We start from the raw sequence: 22219 nt of genomic DNA, 5'->3' as shown, positions 1-22219 counted from the left end.
TAGAACTTTGTTTTCAGAGAAATAGTTACCTTGGCAGGTGCACAAAAAGGATGATCCAAAATAGCACGGGAGACGATCTGATTGGACATTATTGTGGTGTGCTTTGGTTGACAGGACATTCAGCCAATCGACATTTTGGAAGGGGGAGGTGTCGATGTTTATTCAAACCATCAGCCGTGTGTAATGCCAGGAAGTCCAGACAGTTTGCTTTTGCCACCAAATCTATTCAATGGATGAGGAACTGGTACGTGCGAACGTTTTACTGCGCCTTGGTCACTTTTTGTAACTTTTACAACTTTTAGTTGTCGGTCGTGGTATTTTAACTGGTTATAAAGTTGTTCAATTGTGTTTCTTTCTAGCGAAACTGGACGAGACGCTGACTTGAGCTGTGGTCAGTGTATGGCTATTTTCCCAACCATCCCAGTTTGAAATCAATAATCGCGTTTCTGACATTTTGAGTCTGACATGGCAGGTTTAACACTACAGGTAAGCACAGATTGTTTTATTTAGCCTAATTGTGCGCCTTTTATCGAACTGTTATTCAGCTAGTAGAAAGAAGCAATGGGTAACTAACTTCAACTTTTCTTATCGGTTCAGTTTGCTGAGCAGTTGGCTAGCTTGCTAGCAAGCTGACGTCACTTACTATCTACAATAGTTTCTCTCTCATCAAGATGTGTTTCTACCACTGTCTCGTGAAACATCCTTGTGAATAGCACCAGACAATGAAGGGTTTCTGGTTAAACTGGTTTCCCCACTTAGCTTTTATTAATTACCTTTTCATAATTCAACAATGCAGCCTGGGAAATATCAAAGTAGCTAGCAAACTATATCAACCTGTTTGTTTCAAAGGTTGGTTTTACTGTTGACAGTCAGATAGGGGATTTTCCACTTGTAACCAGCCATCAACTCCATTGGCAGACATGCTGGAGAGTTATATCTACTCTCGGTTCTCTACTTCTCAAGCCATAACACTGCTCCATCACCAACTACAATGTACCTTTCTTGAAATATCCAGTGCTAAAAAGCATAAATGAGTAGTTACAGTATTAATTCTGATTTGGCCGGTGGATGTCAGGGTGTGTCAGAAGTGTGGTCAGATGATTCAGTGTTTCCCTTAGCCTTTAGGCAGGGAGGGTTGTTCTTCTATAGAGCTTTCGTCTACAAATGTTCTGATTGCATGTGGCACCAGTTTTTGTCCAAACACAACACATTGCCATATACTGGCCCGGTTGTTGCAATTTGCTCTTACATAAACCGTTGCCAACTTGCCACATTCCATTCATCAAAAGTTCCATCCCTCCCAAAGCACCTGCCTGCGGGCCGGTTGGACGGGGACATACTAGACCCGGAGTTCCAGCAGCGGCTGGAAGACGCACGCACCCTGCTGAGGCAGGAGATCCAGCGGGAGCTGAAGATCAAGGAGGCGGCCGAGAGGCTGCGGCGGGCTGTTACTAACCGTAAGAGCGCCGCCGAAGTGGAGGGCCAGCTGAGGGCGTCGAGCCGCAAGCTGGAGCAACTGCACTGGGAGCTGCAGGAGCTCAACACCCGTGCCATCACCCCCAAGCCCCAGAAGGACAGCCCCACAGGTAATAATCATGACTGTTCTCAGATCTGGGTTTTTCTGTGAAGCTGACTTCTATGGTTGACCATAGACATGGGAGTTAGCTTTATAACACATACAGGCCAGTAATAATCATGATTATGATGATCATCATGACAATATTAACTTTTGACAAATTATGCTCAATCTGCAAATTATGCTCAATAAAACAGATACTATTAGCAGTAGGAACAAGTAATTGTACTTTTTTGTTGCAAGGAATAGGCTAAGACTAATTGTTCACTGTATAGGCTTTTTCAGCAACTGTATCCCAAACTTTCTGTCCTGTCACTCACTGCTTGTGTCTCTGTCAAAGCAGATGGCAGCACGTCGCCTGACCCATGTCGCTGGGAGGAGGTGACATCCCCGCTTGCCGGGCGCATCTGTGCCCTGAAGAAACAGCTCACCATGGAGACCAAGGTGAAGCAGGGGGCCGAGAACATCATCCAGACTTACGTCAGCAGCTCCGTCAAGGTTTGGCACATGCACAGTGTAAATGTGTCTGTCAAATGAGCTTTCCATGTAACACATGCCACTAAGGTGCTGTCTAATGTAGTGGCTTGTATATTAGTCACAAGACTTCCATTTATTTTATCATTTTGAATGTTCAGTAGGCACACTGTTGAACTCTGCACTGGCAGCTAGTGATTTATGCCTCCACTGCTCTGTGCGTTTCAGACTCTGCTTGTGTATGGAGTTCCCACCACATGCACATACTCACACACTCAAGAACACTCAGGCACACCTCTCTCGCTCTCTCTGTCACTCACACACACTCTCTCTCACACACACAGTCACTCACACTCTCTCTCACACACACAGTCGCTCACTTTCACTCACACACACAGTTACTCAAACTTGGAGATATGCTCACACAAACATAAACCCAGTCGGCTCAGAAGAAGGGTGTGTATGTGTGGACTTCTCTCCTCCCAGCATTGCAACAGCAGCAGACCATGTGACTCTATGCCAGCCAATGTAGTTGTAGGGTATAGTCAACCAGGGTTCTTCCAGGCACAGAGTTAAACTGGAAGTCTGTTTCCAGAGGGAGAAAAGCAAGGAGGGATGAAGTTGACTGAAGGAGGATGATCTCAGCATGCTGCTGTTCTGAGAAGCTGAGTGTCTTAAGTGTTAAGAGTGAGTGAAGGGGACAGATGGACCGAGTATGGTGGTCTGTGTCGCTAGCCAGTGAAGAGTGGGGGGGGGTAACATATTGCATATTCTTTACAAATGCTGTTATGAATTAGAGGAAATTGTACCTACACACACTGAAGGCTATAAAGCCGAAACGTCTGTACACGATCCCCGACACAGTGGAAACAATTAAAAACATTGAATAATGAAGTAAGCTTTATGCAACATCTTTTTGAGTGTGAACCCATTACACCTCTTTGCATTTCAAGGTGAGGCCAGAGAGCGGCTTGTGAAACGATCTACTCTGTACGAATGTGATTAAAAATCTAACACTAGCCATAACCAATTACCAGCTGTAATCCTCACATTAAGGGTTTTAGGGCCATAGAGGCTTGAGGACATTCATAAATTAGACTTTTGTAAAGGGAGAAATTCTAGCAAAAAATGTGCTACTAATGAAAAATGAAAAGTGGGCTTATGTGTGGGTGCAGGCTTTTGTTCCAGCCAAGCAGTAAAACACCTGAGGGCTCATTTCTAACGTTTGCAGCATGAGTTCCTAAAATGAGTAAGGTATGCCCGATTTACTGTAACAGTGAGTAAATCTGCATACTAACAACTGTGGTGCTGCAGAGAGCACCTCACTTTCACAAGCAGACGAGATCCTCTTCTTTATTAGTAGGTTGATCACCTGTCACACTTTCCTGCCTTGAATTGCAATTTAGATTGGTTTGTTGCTAACGCAGCATCTGAACAAAGTGGTAACTACACTGCTTCCTTTCCCCATCTTCTCCATTCATGAGAAGGAAAGGATTGGCTAGGTTACACCAGCTTGCTTTTACTTTGGAAATGCTATGGGGACACCTCCCAAGAGTGTTCACATCAGAGGAATGGGGCTGCTTGTAAAGGGTTGGCTGAGCTGTCAATTAAAACTTTGCAAGGCAGAGTTCTCGAGGGCCCCATTCATCATGCTGTCGTGGACTTTGAGGGAAGGCGTGTTAGTTGAGATGGGTGTTGGCTACTACGGGGCGGCAGGTGTCCTAGTGGTTAGAGCGTTGGGCCAGTAACTGAAAGGTTGCTGGATCGAATCCCCGAGCTGACAAGGTAAAAATCTGTCGTTCTGCCCCTGAACAATGCAGTTAACCCACTGTTCATAGGCCGTCATTGTAAATAAGAATTTGTTCTTAACTGACTTGCCTAGTTAAATAAAAAATAGCACCATGCATGTCAATGAACAAGGGCACTAGGACTGCTGTAAGTGGCCAATGCTGTTAAGGGTTGCTGTATCATGGACAAGTGAGGTACAGGACATGGCTGACTTGTGCACTAGTTGGATATTTTTTTGTGTGGTCTCCCCTCCCAAGGACCGTAAGATGCTGTCCATGGCCCAGCAGATGCTTCAGGACAGCCGCACCAAGATTGAGCTGCTCCGCATGCAGATTGTCAAAGTCACCCAAGCTAGAGAGGGGGAGCGGGAAGCCACAGAGACAGACGGTGAGATATATATATACACACACACACACACACACAGGTTGTGTGTGTGTGTGAGCTTGTTTGTCCTTTGCCATGTCTTTGTCTTGGTTATACACTACATGGACAAAAGTATGTAATTACCCCTTCAAATCGGCTATTTCAGCTACACTTGTTGCTGACCGGTGTATAAAATCGAGCACACAGCCAAGCAATCTCCATAGACAAACATTGGGAGTAGAATGGCCCGTAATTAAGTGCTCAATGACTTTCAACATGGCACTGTCATAGGGTGGCACCTTTCCAACAAGTCAATTTGTCAAATTTCTGCCCTGCTTGAGCTGCCCCGGTCAACTATTAGTGCTGTTATTGTGGAAACATCTTGTAGCAACAACGGTTCAGCCGCAAAGTGGTAGGCCACACAAGCTCACAGAATGGGACCGCTGAGCGCTGAAGTGCGTAGCATGTAATAATAGTCTGTACTCGGTTGCAACACTAACTACCAAGTTCCAAACTGCCTTTGGAAGCAACGACAGCACTTGAACTGTTCGTCGAGAGCTTCATGGAATGGGTTTCCATGGCTGAACAGCTACCCACAAGCCTAAGTTCACCATGCGCAATGCCAAGTGTCGGCTGGAGTGGTGTAAAGCTCGCCGCCATTGGACTCTGGAGCAGTGGAAAAGCATTCTCTGGAGTGATGAATCACACTTTACTATCTGGCAGTCTGACGGACAAATCTGGGTTTGGCTGATGCCAGGAGAACGCTACCTGCCGACTGCATAGTGCCAACTGTAAAGTTTGGTGGAGGAGGAATAATGGTCTGGGGCTGTTTTTCATGGTTTGGTCTAGGCCCCTTAGTTCCAGTGAAGGGATATCTTAACTCTACAGCATACAATGACTTTCAACTTTGTAGCAACAGTTTGGGAAAGGCCCTTTCCTGTTTCAGCATGACAATGCCCCCATGCACAGAGCGAGGTCCATACAGAAATGGTTTGTCGAGATCTGTGTGGAAGAACTTGACTGGTATACACAGAGCCCTAAACCAATCCTACCGAACAACTTTGGAATGAATTGGAACGCCGACTGTGAGCCAGGCCTAAATCGCTCAACATCAGTGCCCTACTTCACTAATGCTGTTGTGGCTGAATGGAAGCAATGTTTCAACATTTAGTGGAATGTTTTCAGAGGCTGTTATGGCAGCAGAGGGGGGACCAACTCCATATTATTGGCCATGATTTTGGGATGAGATGTTCGAGGTTTCCACATACTTTTGTCATGTAGTGTATGTGTTACTGTACATTTGGTGTTTTTTCCAGTGCCGTTCTTTTGATTGTTTGTCCATTGGTGAATAAATGCTCGCCCATTCCTCCTCCCTCCCTGCAGGCCGTCCCTCTGAGACTATCAGTCCTCTAGAGCTGCGGGTGGCTGAGCTACGGCATCACCTGAAGATCGAGGCTGCCGTGGCAGAGGGGGCCAAGAATGTGGTCAAGCACCTGGGCGGGCGCAAGGTGCAGGACCGCCGCGCACTGGCAGAGGTAGGGCACCAGGATATAGCTGAGGTCTTTAGAGGAAATCTGGTAAATACAGGTCTGATTCCTTTTGGGTTGCAGCTTAAAGATGGAATCTGCAGTAGGGGGGAAACGGCACCACTGTCCGTCCCACAGACATTATTGTTTTAGTTTTTTTGACGAAGCAGAAGTGGGGAGCGTTGTGCATCAAGGTAAAAAAAATAAAAATGCTGTACTTATGTTGCCGTTCTATGCAATGATGTCTGAGGGGGAAAAAATAGTTATTTGTTTGCAGTAACTTCTTTGTTGTAATATTTCAAAAAGGACGTGGCACTTTCACCGTAAAGGATTCCGGTTAATGTTTTCCTGGCTGGAAACATTAGTTATGTGTACCTGGTGGGTCACAAGGAAAATCTAAAAGTGTGTTTCTCATGTATCTGACTGTATATGTGTCCCCCAGGCCCAGACAAGGTTGCAGGAGTCGAGCCAGAAGCTGGACCTGCTGCGTCTGTCTCTGGAGCGCCGTCTAGCCGAGCTGCCCGGGGACCACCCCAAACTGTCTGTTATCAAGGAGGAGCTCACACTGGGTGCCTCCTCACCCTCCCTGGGTCTGCAGCTGGAGCGCCTCAACTCCACCTCTTCCTGTTCGTCGTCCTCCTTCTTCAAACCTGCCACTCTCACAGGTAACGGACAGCGTTGTTACTCTATGCTATAGCGGCCTGATTTAGTTAACTATTCCAAATATGTGTGTGTGGTACTTTTTGGTCTCATTGTGTTATTTTTGTACGTTTTTTTTTTAAATATTTTGTTATCGTATAGTATATTGATGTCACCCTAAAGGAAATTACTCGCATGAAAAGACCGTTACAAAATGTGTATATGCCCTTGTATAAAGTTCTGCCAAGGACATGGAGTTTGAATTGCCTTCTCAGGGCAGTAAGCCTGAACTAATGTTCCCTGTATGTTGTCTCGTCGCTCTCCAGGTCGGTTGGAGGTGCGTCTGATGGGTTGCCAGGACCTGCAGGAGTCCGTGCCAGGTCGGTGCCGCATGGCCTGCATCACCTCCACCCCCGGCAGCCCCTCCGAAGCCAAGTCCCTGAAGATGAGGGCTGGTCTCTCTGGACGCAGCACCAATGGCAAAATCACCAAGACCGATGAGCTCTCCAGTGAGTCGACACTAGTCCTATGCAAATGTTGTTTTACATTTTAATTACCTCCATAAAAAATGCAAGTCATGGAAAACATGCAAATGTTTTGTACTTTTATATCGTTCAGGAACGAGGAGTGGTAATTTACTTACTAGCAGGGTGTCCACATGTCCTTGAGTCTGATTTAAAAGCCTTAAGTTCTAAAATGTCTTAAATAGAGTTTTTAAAGTTCCTCAGAATCTGCGACAGAGATGACTACAGTGTTCCCGTTATATTGTGCCGCTGCTTAATTCTTCCACAGTGAAAAACCTCAAATAATACTTTCACACTTTCAAGATGTTAGAGCTATCCAACCACATGTCTCTGTGTGTGTACATGTGTGTGAGTCAGGCTGTTGCCAGAGGAAAGAGCTAGGTAGCATGTACAATTTTATAGACTAACTAGAGCTGGGATGATAAACAAAAAATGACCGACAACGACTTTGCTCTCCTCTTACCGAAGCAATTTTGCTTACGTCAGTGATTGGGCTACACAACGTTCCTGCAGATTTTTGGGTTCTAAAACCATTCTTTGGTCAACATTAATGTGCATTAATTAACCTGCTTCCTGCAATGAAAGTATCTGTCCTGTCCCTGTTTTGCTGCTGGTGCTCACTCCTTCTCCCCCCTTTACACATGAAGTGAAAGGAAAAATGCATACTGACAGTTGAGCAACATTTCAAATGTAATTACGGGGAAGACCGTTTTTAAAACTACTATTGTGTAAACAATTTTTAAAAGTGCATATAGAGGAAATGACACAACTTTACTGATTATGTAATTGGGATGATACTGAGTGTGCCATTTGTGGATAATACATCAAGTAGCCTATATAGGTCTACCAAAAAAGTTTTTGTAGTACATTACATTTACTGTTTGATCAATTGCATGCTATCTAGCAACAATATCATATTTAGAGTTAGCAATGTAGCTAATGTTTTGAGTTCTTACTTCCTCAGGTGGTAGATTGTTGCATAGCCTAGGCCAATATGCACCAAAAACATGCAAGCAAATTCATCTCTAAAGAGCCCAAAAATATATCTTGATAATTCTGGATCTTATTTTGACATATTGCGCATCAAAATAGCCATCATGCAGTCCCTGAACATGTTGGATTAAATAGCTACAGTTGAAGTCGGACGTTTACATACACCTAAGCCAAATACATTTAAACTCAGTTTTTCAGAATTCCTGACATTTAATCCTAGTAAAAATTCCCTGTCTTGGGTCATTTAGGATCACCACTTTATTTTAAGAATGTGAAATGTCAGAATAATAGTAGAGTGATTTATTTCAGCTTTTATTTCTTCCATCACATTCCCAGTGGGTCAGAAGTTGACATACACTTAATTAGTATTTTGTAGCATTGCCTTTCAATTGTTTGACCTGGGTCAAACGTTTTGGGTAGCCTCCCCCAAGCTTCCCACAATAAGTTGGGTGAATTGTGGCCCATTCCTCCTGACAGAGCTGGTGTAACTGAGTCAGGTTTCTAGGCCTCCTTGCTCGCACACGCTTTTTCAGTTCTGCCCACAAATTTTCTATGGGCTTGAGGTCAGGGCTTTATGATGGCCACTCCAATACCTTGACTTTGTTGTCCTCAAGCCATTTTGCCACAACCTTGGAAGTATGGAAGACCCATTTGTGATCAAGCTTTAACTTGATGTCTTGATGTTGCTTCAATATATCCACATAATTTTCCCTCCTCATGATGCCATCTATTTTGTGAAGTGCACCAGTCCCTCCTGCAGCAAAGCACCCCCACATGACGCTGCCACCCACATGCTTCGTGGTTGGGTGGTGTTCTTCAGCTTGCAAGCCTCCCCCTATTTCCTCAAAACATAACAATGGTCATTATGGCCAAACAGTTCTATTTAAAATTTTAAAAAAGTAAGATCTTTGTCCCCATGTGCAGTTGCAAACCGCAGTCTGGCTTTTTTTATGGCGGCTTTGGAGCAGTGGCTTCTTCCTTGCTGAGAGGCCTTTCAGGTTATGTTGATTATAGGAGTCGTTTTACTGTGGATAGATACTTTTGTATCTGTTTCCTCCAGCATTTTCACAAGGTCTTTTGCTGTTGTTCTGGGATTGATTTGCACTTTTCACACCAAAGTACGTTCATCTCTAGGAGACGGAACATGTCTCCTTCCTGAGCGGTATGATGGCTGCGTGGTCCCATGGTGTTTCTACTTGCGTACTATTGTTTGTACAGATGAACGTGGTACCTTCAGGCGTTGGGAAATTGCTCCCAAAGATGAACCAGACTTGTGGAGGTCTACATTTTTTTTTTACTGAGGTCTTGGCTGATTTCTTTTGATCATCCCATGATGTCAAGCAAAGTTTGAAGGTAGGCCACGAAATACATACACATGTACACCTCCAATTGACTCAAATGTGGTCAATTAGCCTATCAGAAGCTTCTAAAGCCATGACATCATTTTCTGGAATTTTCCAAGCTGTTTAAAGGCACAGTCAACTTAGTGTATGTAAACTTCTGACCTACTGGAATTGTGATACAGTGAAATAATCTGTCTGTAAACAATTGTTGGGAAAATGACTTGTCATGCACAAAGTAGATGTCCTAACCGACTTGCCAAAACTATAGTTTGTTAAGAAGAAATTTGTGGAGTGTATGTATTCAAACTTGTATGTGAACTTCCGACTTCAACTGTAGCTTCTTTGATACCTGATTCACTGAATGAGGGAATTGTTTTATTATACTTTTTGGTTGCAGTCAGTTTTAGCATGGTACCTCCCAAGCGAGCTACTGGGTGTGTAGACTTTTGTTCCAGCCCCTCTAACACACCAGATTCTACAAAACAACTTCTCATCGGGACCTTGTTAAGCTTACTTGGGTGTGTTTGAGCAGTCCTAGCACTCCAGATGGAGAGTTGACCACATCTTTTATACAGTAACAGTTCTGTATATTTGACTTGAAGGCATTTTTTCACAGGGGTATTGAGTATCGTTATACTAAGCTGATAACATTATTGGTAATTCTGAAAACATAGTTTGTGATCTAGCTAATGGGTAGCCTAAATCATTGCAGATGGGCAACCTCATGATTCAGCCATCTATAGCCTAGCAACTATGCTACTACATTCATTAGGCGACAGGAGAATGCCAATTGCTAAAATAGGTCATATCAGGCAGGTGTGCTATGTAGGCTATAACCAGCACTGAAATACTACTTATTGCCAATATTGGCTCACTTTAGGAAAGGAATATTAGCAGGTGTGTGGTGCATGCAGACCTAAATATTTGTATTGATTTGCATTCCAAGTGGCACTTTAAAAAGGTCAGTCTTACGTTCAACTTCATGGAACCTGCAGATAGCCTGTACTAAGAGCAGAAATCCTCACCTTGAAAAGTAGCTAAGGATATGGCTCTATTCTCTTTGGAATGAGAGGCATATTATCATTAGACCCAGTATCTTTGGCTGTGGTAATTTAGTATCCCAGTCAATATCTGACTGGGACAGCTAGTGTGTGTCTGGAGGTGTACTGACTGTCTATCTGTCCCACTGTATGCTGTCCACAGCGGAGATCATTGCGGTGCTGAAGGTGGACAACAGGATGGTGGGACGGACACACTGGAGAGCCCTGAGCAAGGACGCCTGGGACCAGAGCTTCAGCATCGAGCTGGAGCGGGTCAGTGTTTTGTTTAACACCAGTAGGAGCAGTTCACACGTTCTATTCCTTTGCATGGAAACTGTATTTTCTCAAAGTAACACTCTATTGGTGCCATGAGTCATGTTAAATAGTGTAGAAATGCAGGAAATTGGCTTTAGATTGCAAGAATAATTATCGGGAGAACCCCCAGCCTTCAGTTGTCCCCTACACATCTCAAAATCAAAGTTACCGGTACGCCACTTCCAAACAGTTGATCTATCAATGGCACTCTTGTCTCATCGATGCTTAAAGCGAGAGTCTGCTGGCTTTAACAACTCTCAGCTATTGGGATAGCAGTGAGCAATCCCACTGCTAATCCTTTAACACTTTCCACTAATCTCAACCATAGCCCCATGCCAGGCTTTTGGAGGCAATGGTTGAGCTCGAAGACTACTTTCAGATCCTAGCTCAAGGGCACACGCTACTTTGTCCCCATCCTCTCAATCAATCAAATTTATAAAGCCCTTCTTACATCAGCTGATGTCAAAGTGCTGTACAGAAACCCAGCCTAAGACCCCAAACAGCAAGCAATGCAGGTGTAGAAGCACGGGGGCTAGGAAAAACACCTTAGATAGCCTGGAACCTAGGAAGAAACTAGAGAGGAACCAGGCTATGAGGGGTGGCCAGTTCTCTTCTGGCTGTGCCGGGTGGAGATTATAACAGAACATGGCCAAGATGTTCAAATGTTCATAGATGACCACTATGAGTCTTAAAATGGCACATCTGAGTGGCGCTGTACTGGTATTTTGGATTGTGCTGCGGAAAGCCTCGGGCTGGGGCGTTTTAAAGATTAACAAGATTAAGTGTTATTTCTTGTAGAGGAAGATGAGGTGTTGCAGTCTGTAAACATTTTCCCTGCAAATCGATTTGCAATTCTTTCCCTAAAAATGACTAACTAAAAGTCTGTTTCCAGTCCAGGGAGCTGGAGATTGGGGTGTACTGGCGGGACTGGAGGGCTCTGTGTGGGGTCAAGTTCCTACGTCTAGAGGACTTCCTGGACAACCAGCGCCACGGCATGTGTCTTTACCTGGAACCCCAGGGCATGCTGTTCGCTGAGGTAACAAGCACCCTTATTTCACAATCACAATAAGACATTGTCACAGTCAATATTATATATGCCACAATAAGTAATATGTCACGATCTCTGGCCTTAATGGCCATGTACTCTTATAATCTCCACCCGGCACAGCCAGAAGAGGACTGGCCACCCCTTAGACCCTGGTTCCTCTCTAGGTTTCTTCATAGGTTCCTGCCTTTTCTAGGGAGTTTTTCCGTAGGCACCATGCTTCTACATCTGCATTGCTTTGGAACAAGTCTCTTAATGTTCTTGAGTGGCCCAGCCAGAGCCCGGACTTGAACCCGATCGAACAACTCTGGAGAGACCTGAAAATAGCTGTGCAGTGACGCTCCTCATCCAATCTAACAGAGCTTGAGAGGAACTGCAGAGAAGAATGGGAGAAACTTCCCAAATACAGGTGTACCAAGCGTGTAGCGTTGTACCCAAGAAGACTTGAGGATGTAATCGCTGCCAAAGGTGCTTCAACAAAGTACTGAGTAAAGGGTCTGAATACTTATGTAAATGGAGCAGCTTCTTCTTGTTTTTAGCCGATAGGAGTAGGACCCGGTGTGGTCGTCTGCTGCAATAATATAATTGTTACAATCACCATATGCATTATGTTTGATATGAAATCAACACCATCTCTTCTAGATTGTTACCTGACCACAACATTGACCACTGCACTTTCTTTTTGATCCTACAACCTCAGTTAACCATTATGTTTTACTGTTTATTGTAGGTGACATTCATCAACCCTGTCATTGAGTGGCATCCTAAACTTCAGAGACAGAAGCGCATATTCCCTAAAGAAAAAGGTATATGTTCCTGATATTTTTCAATATATCATGACATGGGGAACCGATCAAACTGTCTTTAGCTGCCTTTACCCCGTACCCCGTTCTCAGGGAAGAATTTCCTGCGGGCGGCCCAGATGAACATGAACTTTGCCACGTGGGGGCGTCTGATGATGAGCGTCCTGCCCCCCTGCAATGGTTCCTTGCAGGCCATGAGCCCCCCACTGGTGTGCTCTGACATGGCCATCACCTCGCCCCCCTCCATGGAGAAGATGGCCAAGTCCACCCCCCCTCTAAGGTAAGTTGGAAGGTGCACCCAGGCCCCTTTTTAAGAAAGACCAACTGTAACATTGATTTTGTGGCCCACATTCACAAATAGTCTCAGAGTAGGAGGGCTGGTATAGGATCAATTTTGTCTTTAAGATCATAATGACCGGAGTATGGACAGGGAGGGCCTGATCCTAGATCAGCTTGAAAGTCAAGCATTTCACTATACTTGTGCATGTGACACTGGTATTGATTACAGTAATGGAAATGTTTTCTGAAGGCTAGTTCTGTCATTGTAGAGATTCTGCTGTGGTGAAATTGGACTTCAGTGAGGAACGCCCCAACAATTCCCTGCAGAACAATGTGGGGAAAACTCTCGCATCAGAATCCATGTGGCAAACCACTCTCTCTCAGGTAGGAGACTAACAGGAAAAACTACTTTTTATTTTTAAGATTGCGTTAATATATTAATATAATAGTTTTAAAAATGTTTTGTTTCAGGAGTACTACAAAGTCTCCGCTCATAGTTTCACTCATATGCATAGGATTGTGTTCTAGACATTCTGTTTCCATGGTCTCACTTTCACAGTGACGTTGCACTTCTACAGCATTTAGGGGCTCATACACTTTCATGTTTTTTTTTGGAGTATCAAATATCTCCGTCTTCAGGTTATTTTTGTTCTCTCTCCCTTCCTTCCCATAGTCCTCCAAAGGTCATTCAACGGAGGATAACAGGACAACGCCCAAGCCAAAGACTGTATCTCAGCCTACTCCTAAGTATCTCTCTCTCATTCAGTATAACCTCCTACACACACACACAGCAGTAACCCAAATCCACTACTTATTTTTTAAGCCCTGTCAGGACTGGAAGTGATGTTTGTTACCTAGTTATCTAACCCCCATCCCTCCTCCTCTTTCACGTTCCCTTCTTGTTTGGTCTGTGTTCAGGAGGGAAGTGAATGGTGGGATGCAAATGGAAGATTTCAACTGCGTCTCGGTTCTGGGGCGAGGACACTTTGGAAAGGTACTGTCACACTCACAACCCAAGGCCCTCATACCTAAAGAATGGAACTTTTTATTTAGTTACACTGGGTTGTATTCATTGAAACGTTTTGCAAAGAAAAACAAAAAGTCCAAGTAGTTCTTCCCTGTTTTCTTCTGTTTGGTGTTCACAACCTTCTCACTGTGTTGCACCTAAATCCTTCCCACTGCCCCAAGGTCTTGCTGGCAGAGTTCAAGAGGTCAGGCAAACTGTATGCCATCAAAGCCTTGAAGAAAGGGGACGTCGTGATGCGTGATGAAGTGGACAGGTGAGGGAGCACAGTGAGTGGATTCAGACATATACCACAGGTTGAGGGGACCGGATCAGAAAGACTAGCAGTTGCGTTCCACCTAAAATATACTATTATTATTATTATATATGTATTTTTTTGTGCTTGTTCTTTTGTGTGTACATGTCTGTGATTTTAGTCTAATGTGTGAGAAGAGGATCTTCGAGACGATCAACTCCTCCCACCATCCCTTCCTGGTGAATCTGCACGGCTGTTTCCAGACGGCGGACCACGTGTGCTTTGTGATGGATTACTCCCCCGGGGGAGACCTCATGACCCACATACACACCAGCATCTTCACTGAGAGACAGGCTCAGTAAGCCTTACGCAACACACAGACAGGCCCCATTATGACAGCAACCCGAGTGTGAAGCATTGCAATTCCAGACTGTAAGGCAACAAAATATGCTAATAGTGCAAGGGTCGTGTACATTTGCTACAGGAACATGTACAGTTGAAATCTGAAGTTTACATACACCTTAGCCAAATACATTTAAACTGTTTTTCACAATTCCTGACATTTAATCTGAGTAAAAATTCCCTGTCTTAGGTCAGTTAGGATCACCACTTTATTTTAAGAATGTGAAATGTCAGAATAGTAGTGATTTTATTTCAGCTTTTATTTCTTTCATCACATTTCCAGTGGGTTAGTAGTTTGCATACACTCAATTAGTATTTGGTAGCATTGCCTTTAAATTGTTTAACTTGGGTCAAATGTTTTGTGTAGCCTTTCACAAGCTTCCCACAATAAGTTGGGTGAAATTTGTCCCATTCCTCCTGACAGAGCTGGTGTAACTGAGTCAGGTTTGTAGGCCTCCTTGCTCGCACACGCTTTTTCAGTTCTGCCCACAAATGTTCTATGGGATTGAGGTCCGGGCTTACGATCTTCGTCCCCATGTGCAGTTGCAAACCGTAGTCTGGCTTTTTTTATGGCGGTTTTTGAGCATTGGCTTCTTCCTTGCTGAGCGACCTTTCAGGTTATGTCGATAAAGGACTCGTTTTACTGTGCTTATAGATACTTTTGTACATGTTTCCTCCAGTATCTTCATACGGTCCTTTGCTGTTCTGGGATTGATTCGCACTTTTCGCACCAAAGTACTTTCATCTCTAGGAGACAGAACATGTCTCCTTCCTGAGCGGTATGACGGCTGCGTGGTCCCATGGTGTTTCTACTTGCGTACTATTGTTTGTACAGATGAATGTGGTACCTTCAGGCCTTTGGGAATTGCTCCGAAGGATGAAACAGACTTGTGGAGGTCTACAAAATTTTTTTCTGAGGTCTTGGCTGATTTTTTTGATTTTCCCATGATGTCAAGCAAAGAGGCACTGAGTTTGAAGGTAGACCTTGAACTACATCCACACCTCCAATTGACTCAAATGTGGTCAATTAGCCTATCAGAAGCTTCTAAAGCTATGACATAATTTTCTGGAATTTTCCAAGCTGTTTAAAGGCACAGTCAACTTAGTGTATGTCAACTTCTGACCCACTGGAATTTTGATAAAGTGAAATAATCTGTTGGAAAAATTACTTGTCATGAACAAAGTAGATGTCCTAACCGACTTACCAAAACTATAGTTTGTTAACAAGAAATCTGTGGAGTGGTTGAAAAACAAGTTTTAATGACTCCAACCTAAGTGTATGTAAACTTCAACTGTACCTACCGGTGACTACAAATAGATAATTCAGGCTAGTCTAATTCTCATACAAAGTGTACAGTAATGAGTACGAGCTTTAGAGCTGATGTATCTAAAATCACCATTTTATGTGTGCCTTATTTAGGTTCTATGCCTCCTGCGTGCTGCTGGGACTAGAGTTTCTGCACCAGAACAAGATAGTTTACCGGTGAGTAAGTTCTCTCAGCACTGCTTTCCAGCCCTCCGCCTTCACACACGAAGAAGCTACCTGTGGGTCATTCTTTCCCGACAATGCAGTTATCAATAGACTATAAAACATCAATAGTACTATAAAACATTAAGTCAAGTACAACAAAAACACACTTAGAAATAATAACTCAAAGTAAGTAAGCTATATACAGGTTCAATTGATTCTTGTCCCATTTCATCCTGTCATGTTTCTCACCTCTTCTGTCGGGGATCTGAAGCTAAACGACCTGTTACTCATCTCTCTCTTCTCTCTCAGGGATCTGAAGCTAGACAACCTGTTGATGGACGCAGATGGTTATGTGAGGATAGCAGACTTTGGATTGTGCAAGGAAGGTATGTACGGTACATTATGGTTATGGCAGTCCCTTTGACACCCACTGTCCCACCCACTCACTTGATTTATCAAATGAACAGTCAGTGTTATTAGGTTTAGGTTGCACTTTGGTTCAGTCATTTGCTTTTAGCCCTGGGCTAAGCAACGCCTCACTATTAAAAGTGGGACAACAGCGTCAAGCTTGCGGTCTTGATGCACACCCCTCCAATCCCGTTAAAAAGTTATCTTTCCCTGTCGTGTGTGTGTGTGTGTGCAGGTATGGGTCATGGAGACCGCACCTCCACGTTCTGCGGCACGCCAGAGTTCCTAGCCCCTGAGGTGCTGACAGACAACAACTATACCCGCTGTGTGGACTGGTGGGGCCTGGGTGTCCTCATCTACGAGATGCTGGTGGGAGAGGTCAGTAAAATAGAGATGAATAATGGAACCTAGAGGATGTTTCTGGTCAGTTGGCTCACAGGTCCACTCCTATGGTGGATATAGAAAGTATTTTGAGGTCTTGGTTGAATTTCCGTGTTTGGTCCAGAGAAATGAATAGAGTTTAGATGTTTCTGGTCAGTTTGCTCACAATGTCCAATCATATTGGGATCCCATTAAGTATGATTCTGATGATTGGTCTTGCTAGAATTAAGATGTTTTCGGATGCTAAAGAGTGAGGTTTGTTGGGCTTTTGTTGCTCTCTCTCGTCTGTGGCAGTCTCCCTTCCCTGGTGACGATGAGGAGGAGGTGTTTGACAGCATAGTGAATGATGAGGTGCGCTACCCCAGGTTCCTCTCTCCAGAGTCTGTCTCCATCACCCAGAAGGTATGTGGGCCATCACTCAGTATACTGCCTTGTACAGGTCTGGATTAGAGGTCAACCGATTATGATTTTTCAATGCAGATGCCGATTATTGGAAGACCAAAAAAGCCGATACTGATTAATCGGACGATTTTTGTATTTCTTTCTTTCTAATAATGACATTTACAACAATACTGAATGAACACTTATTTTAACTTAATATAATACACCAATAAAATCAATTTATCCTCAAGTAAATAATGAAACATGTTCAATTTGGTTTAAATAATGCAAAAACAAAGTGTTGGAGAAGAAAGTAAAAGTGCAATATGTGCTATGTAAGAAAGCTAACGTTTCAGTTCCTTGCTCAGAACATGAGAACACATGAAAGCTGGTGGTTCTTTTTAACATGAGTCTTCAATATTCCCAGGTAAGAAGTTTTAGGTTGTAGTTATTATAGGAATTATAGGACTATTTCCCTCTACCATTTGTATTTCATATACCTTTGACTATTGGATGTTCTTATAGGCACTTTAGTATTGCCAGTGTAACAGTATAGCTTCCGTCCCTCTCCTCGCTCCTCCCTGGGCTCGAACCAGCAGCACAACGTCAATTAGCGCGCGCTAACTAGCTAGCCATTTAACTTCGGTTACACGAGCTTCATCTCGGGAGTTGATAGGCATGAAGTCATAAACAGCGCAATGCTTGACGCACAACGAAGAGCTGCTGGCAAAACGCACGAAAGTGCTGTTTGAATGAATGTTTACACGCCTGCTTCTGCCTTCCACCGCTCAGTCAGATACTTAGATACTTGTATGCTCAGTCAGATTATATGCAACGCAGGACACGCTAGATAATATCTAGTGATTATGATTTATTGTTTTTTATAAGATAAGTTTAATGCTAGCTAGCAACTTACCTTGGCTTACTGCATTCGCTTGTGGAGTGCAACGAGAGAGAGGCAGGTCGTTATTGCGTTGGACTAGTTACAGTGCCTTGCGAAAGTATTCGGCCCCCTTGCACTTTGCGACCTTTTGCCACATTTCAGGCTTCAAACATAAAGATATAAAACTGTATTTTTTTGTGAAGAATCAACAACAGGTGGGACACAATCATGAAGTGGAACGACATTTATTGGATATTTCAAACTTTTTTAACAAATCAAAAACTGAAAAATTGGGCGTGCAAAATTATTCAGCCCCTTTACTTTCAGTGCAGCAAACTCTCTCCAGAAGTTCAGTGAGGATCTCTGAATGATCCAATGTTGACCTAAATGACTAATGATGATAAATACAATCCACCTGTGTGTAATCATGTCTCCGTATAAATGCACCTGCACTGTGATAGTCTCAGAGGTCCGTTAAAAGCGCAGAGAGCATCATGAAGAACAAGGAACACACCAGGCAGGTCCGAGATACTGTTGTGAAGAAGTTTAAAGCCGGATTTGGATACAAAAAGATTTCCCAAGCTTTAAACATCCCAAGGAGCACTGTGCAAGCGATAATATTGAAATGGAAGGAGTATCAGACCACTGCAAATCTACCAAGACCTGGCCGTCCCTCTAAACTTTCAGCTCATACAAGGAGAAGACTGATCAGAGATGCAGCCAAGAGGCCCATGATCACTCTGGATGAACTGCTGAGATCTACAGCTGAGATGGGAGACTCTGTCCATAGGACAACAATCAGTCGTATATTGCACAAATCTGGCCTTTATGGAAGAGTGGCAAGAAGAAAGCCATTTTTTAAAGATATCCATAAAAAGTGTCGTTTAAAGTTTGCCACAAGCCACCTGGGAGACACACCAAACATGTGGAAGAAGGTGCTTTGGTCAGATGAAACCAAAATTGAACTTTTTGGCAACAATGCAAAATGTTATGTTTGGCGTAAAAGCAACACAGCTGAACACACCATCCCCACTGTCAAACATGGTGGTGGCAGCATCATGGTTTGGGCCTGCTTTTCTTCAGCAGGGACAGGGAAGATGGTTAAAATTGATGGGAAGATGGATGGAGCCAAATACAGGACCATTCTGGAAGAAAACCTGATGGAGTCTGCAAAAGACCTGAGACTGGGACGGAGATTTGTCTTCCAACAAGACAATGATCCAAAACATAAAGCAAAATCTACAATGGAATGGTTCAAAAATAAACATATCCAGGTGTTAGAATGGCCAAGTCAAAGTCCAGACCTGAATCCAATCGAGAATCTGTGGAAAGAACTGAAAACTGCTGTTCACAAATGCTCTCCATCCAACCTCACTGAGCTCGAGCTGTTTTGCAAGGAGGAATGGGAAAAAATGTCAGTCTCTCGATGTGCAAAACTGAATAATTTTGCACGCCCAATTTTTCAGTTTTTGATTGGTTAAAAATGTTTGAAATATCCAATAAATGTCGTTCCACTTCATGATTGTGTCCCACTTGTTGTTGATTCTTCACAAAAAAATACAGTTTTATATCTTTGTTTGAAGCCTGAAATGTGGCAAAAGGTCGCAAAGTTCAAGGGGGCCGAATACTTTCGCAAGGCACTGTAACTGTAAGGCTGCAAGATTGGATCCCCCGAGCTGACAATGTAAAAATCTGTCGTTCTGCCCCTGAACAAGGCAGTTAACCATTCCTAGGCCGTCATTGAAAATAAGAATCTCTGCCCCCCCACTATGCATCTTCTTAACTGACTTGCCTGGTTAAATAAAGGTAAAAAAAATGGCGCCCAAAAATACTGATTTCCTATTGTTATGAAAACTTTAATTCGGCCCTAATTAATCGGCCATTCCGATTAATCGGTCGACCTCTAGTCTGGATACAGGTTACCTCTTTTTATATAAAAAAAATAATCATATTACGTTGTCTGAATCGACGACAAACTGCATTGCAAGTACACAAAATGAAACCTATGAGTGGGGAAAAAAACATACAAAGATGAATAGTGGGGGGGCATAGACTGAGCCAGGCTTTCCTATTGTGCTGCAGCTTCTACAAAAGAACCCTGAGAGAAGGCTGGGATCAGGAGAGCCGGATGCCAACGAGGTCAAGAAACACAGGTTCTTCCAGGTAAAAAGTAGCTTAATTTGTGGCTTTTGTGTAATTTAATTTCAGTTGAGCATCGCCAAGATTTTGGTATGGTACATTTGATGTATAATGTTCCCAGGGAGTGGACTGGGCGGCCTTGCTTCACAAAAAAGTGGTTCCTCCGTTCTTCCCGCGCATCAGGACGCCGGGGGACGTCAGTAACTTTGACGAGGAGTTCACAAAGCTCAAGCCAGTCCTCACCCCCCCACAGACACCCTACTTTCTCACTGCAGACCAACAGGAGATCTTTGCCGATTTTTGACTTTTCCTCTCTGCACTGACCTTTTTAAACATACACTGACGGATGGACAGACCGGACTGAAAGCCAAAACGGTTGCTGCTCCACTGAAGATGTTTCCTTTACTTCATCGTGTCAAACGGCTACCTGTGGCTGAATGAGTACTGACGACACAGGCTATCGTGATGTCCTCTTGGGTAGCCATCTTATCTTCAGGTCCATTACTGTTCATATGCTCCGTGGGTGATGAGAACTCCATCTGTACCTCTACAGCCAATCAGAACTGGGAACTCGGCCTGCCTTGTTCAAATCTGGATTGGTATGTCAGTGTCTCTGTGTTGGTGTTCAACATTGACTTTTATTACAACTGTACTTGTCTTTTTTCTTCTTTTTTCCTTTGAGGTTCCCACTCCATATTGATAGTATATCAACTAGGTTCGACATTGATATTGCCAAATCAATACTTGACATGCCACTGTTTTGGTGCTATGTCAACAATAATCAATAGGTATTCATTTGTGAAACTGAACAAGAGTACTTTGTTTCAAACATTGCACCAATGCAATAATGAGTTTTTTAATTGGTTCTAATTAGAAGGTTGTGCATGACCTGCACCTCCTAACACTACACTCCATTCGTAAGTCTTTGCTGTAAATGAAGATAGAAAAATATATTTATTGTAAACCCACTGCTGTTTTGGATCTTACACTGATTGTAGCGACTGATGTTTGTATATTTAGCCTGGGAATCCAAACTGAATCGCCATTCGTTCCTAGGCTAGTGTATGTTATGTTAATGGAGGAAATGGTCCCTGAAGCTGTTTAAAAAGTGTATTGTGCTACTTTGAAATCAACCTATTCCATGGGTCCATCTTGGGATGGTTTAGGCCATTGAATGTCATGTTGAAACTGACATCATCCTGAAGTATCTTTCTAAAAAAAATAGTAATTGTAAGTAAACTTTTTGGAAGGATTATAGTTTAAGTATTCCTAGGGAGTCATTTTCATTCCATTCCAGAAATGAGTATATTGCCATTTATATATTGTATTTCATATGAATATACATGCTTTATTACTAAAATATATATGCTGTGAATTACAATGAAAAAGATGCTGTGTCTAGAGATGAAACGTGTGTTTTTCTTTACAATGCATGAAGGAAATGTAAATTAATAAATATATCTACTGGAGTCTTGAAGCATTTTTCAGAATCAACCATTGTAATTACATTTTCATAGGAGTACTGCATTTTTAAAATTATTTAAAATAAAAATGCATACATTTTGTTCAGAAACGGTTCACACTGAAATCAGCACTCGACCAAACATTAGTGTATATAAAATCACATCACTCATCTTCAAATTTTACTGGAAGAGCCAGAATGATTTTCCAATGTAGTCCATATTACCATTATTGCTTATTTCTGTTTTTCAGTGCTCTCCTATTGCACAGAAGATAAGCTAACGCTTGAGTTGGGGAACTCAATGCAAATCTGTTTTTACAGATTGCGTGCTGTAAAGGTACATTTCCAATTTGAGCCGACAACGCAGGAACATTGCCTTTAAATTTCAATTACGCTGTAAAGCTGAATTTCAGCGATACGGATTGAGTACAGCCCTTAGTCAATCAGCCACTTAGTGGCTACAGAGGCTCAGTCCATGCGGAGTTGATATTGGGGAAAGGACACCAACAAAGAACTAAATAATGCTCTAAAAAAAAAATTATATCATGAGTATATGAAAGTACCTTTATACTGTAAATAACAGTTGGTGTATGACCTAGTAAGCTCAGGGATTTGTACATATCTGTTACCCTAACTTTCAAGGGCTTCATTTACACAGGCAGCCTAATTCTGATATTTTTTCCACTAATTGGTATTTTGGTGTAGTTAGTGTAATTAGTGTAAAA

General features: G+C 43.0%; 1 protein-coding gene across 1 annotated transcript; it reads left to right on the top strand.

The window, feature by feature from the left end:
* Positions 1–188: 188 nt before the first annotated feature.
* Positions 189–21509, top strand: LOC139408398 (protein kinase N3). Its single transcript, XM_071152232.1, has 23 exons — positions 189–244; positions 360–486; positions 1307–1586; positions 1920–2074; positions 4096–4225; positions 5585–5736; positions 6170–6392; positions 6693–6875; positions 10430–10539; positions 11474–11617; positions 12357–12432; positions 12523–12709; positions 12978–13092; positions 13382–13455; positions 13627–13702; positions 13897–13988; positions 14149–14325; positions 15790–15852; positions 16150–16226; positions 16484–16626; positions 16924–17031; positions 19976–20056; positions 20154–21509. Exons 2-23 carry the CDS (start codon positions 466–468, stop codon positions 20334–20336), a joined length of 2850 nt encoding a protein of 949 aa, XP_071008333.1. The 5' UTR covers positions 189–244; positions 360–465; the 3' UTR covers positions 20337–21509.
* Positions 21510–22219: the final 710 nt, after the last annotated feature.

This window comes from Oncorhynchus clarkii, chromosome 5, assembly GCF_045791955.1.
Source record: "Oncorhynchus clarkii lewisi isolate Uvic-CL-2024 chromosome 5, UVic_Ocla_1.0, whole genome shotgun sequence".
Taxonomy (NCBI): domain Eukaryota; kingdom Metazoa; phylum Chordata; class Actinopteri; order Salmoniformes; family Salmonidae; genus Oncorhynchus; species Oncorhynchus clarkii.
Note: the sequence above shows the minus strand (reverse complement) of the source record. Positions and strands in the feature narration are given on the sequence as shown.

Excerpts from the sequence above, each read along its gene's own strand:
- LOC139408398 (XM_071152232.1), top strand. The coding sequence starts at position 466 with ATGGCAGGTTTAACACTACAG. Across the intron at positions 1,587-1,919 it reads CCAGAAGGACAGCCCCACAG|ATGGCAGCACGTCGCCTGAC; the intron begins GTAATAATCATG and ends CTGTCAAAGCAG. Across the intron at positions 13,703-13,896 it reads GGCGAGGACACTTTGGAAAG|GTCTTGCTGGCAGAGTTCAA; the intron begins GTACTGTCACAC and ends CACTGCCCCAAG.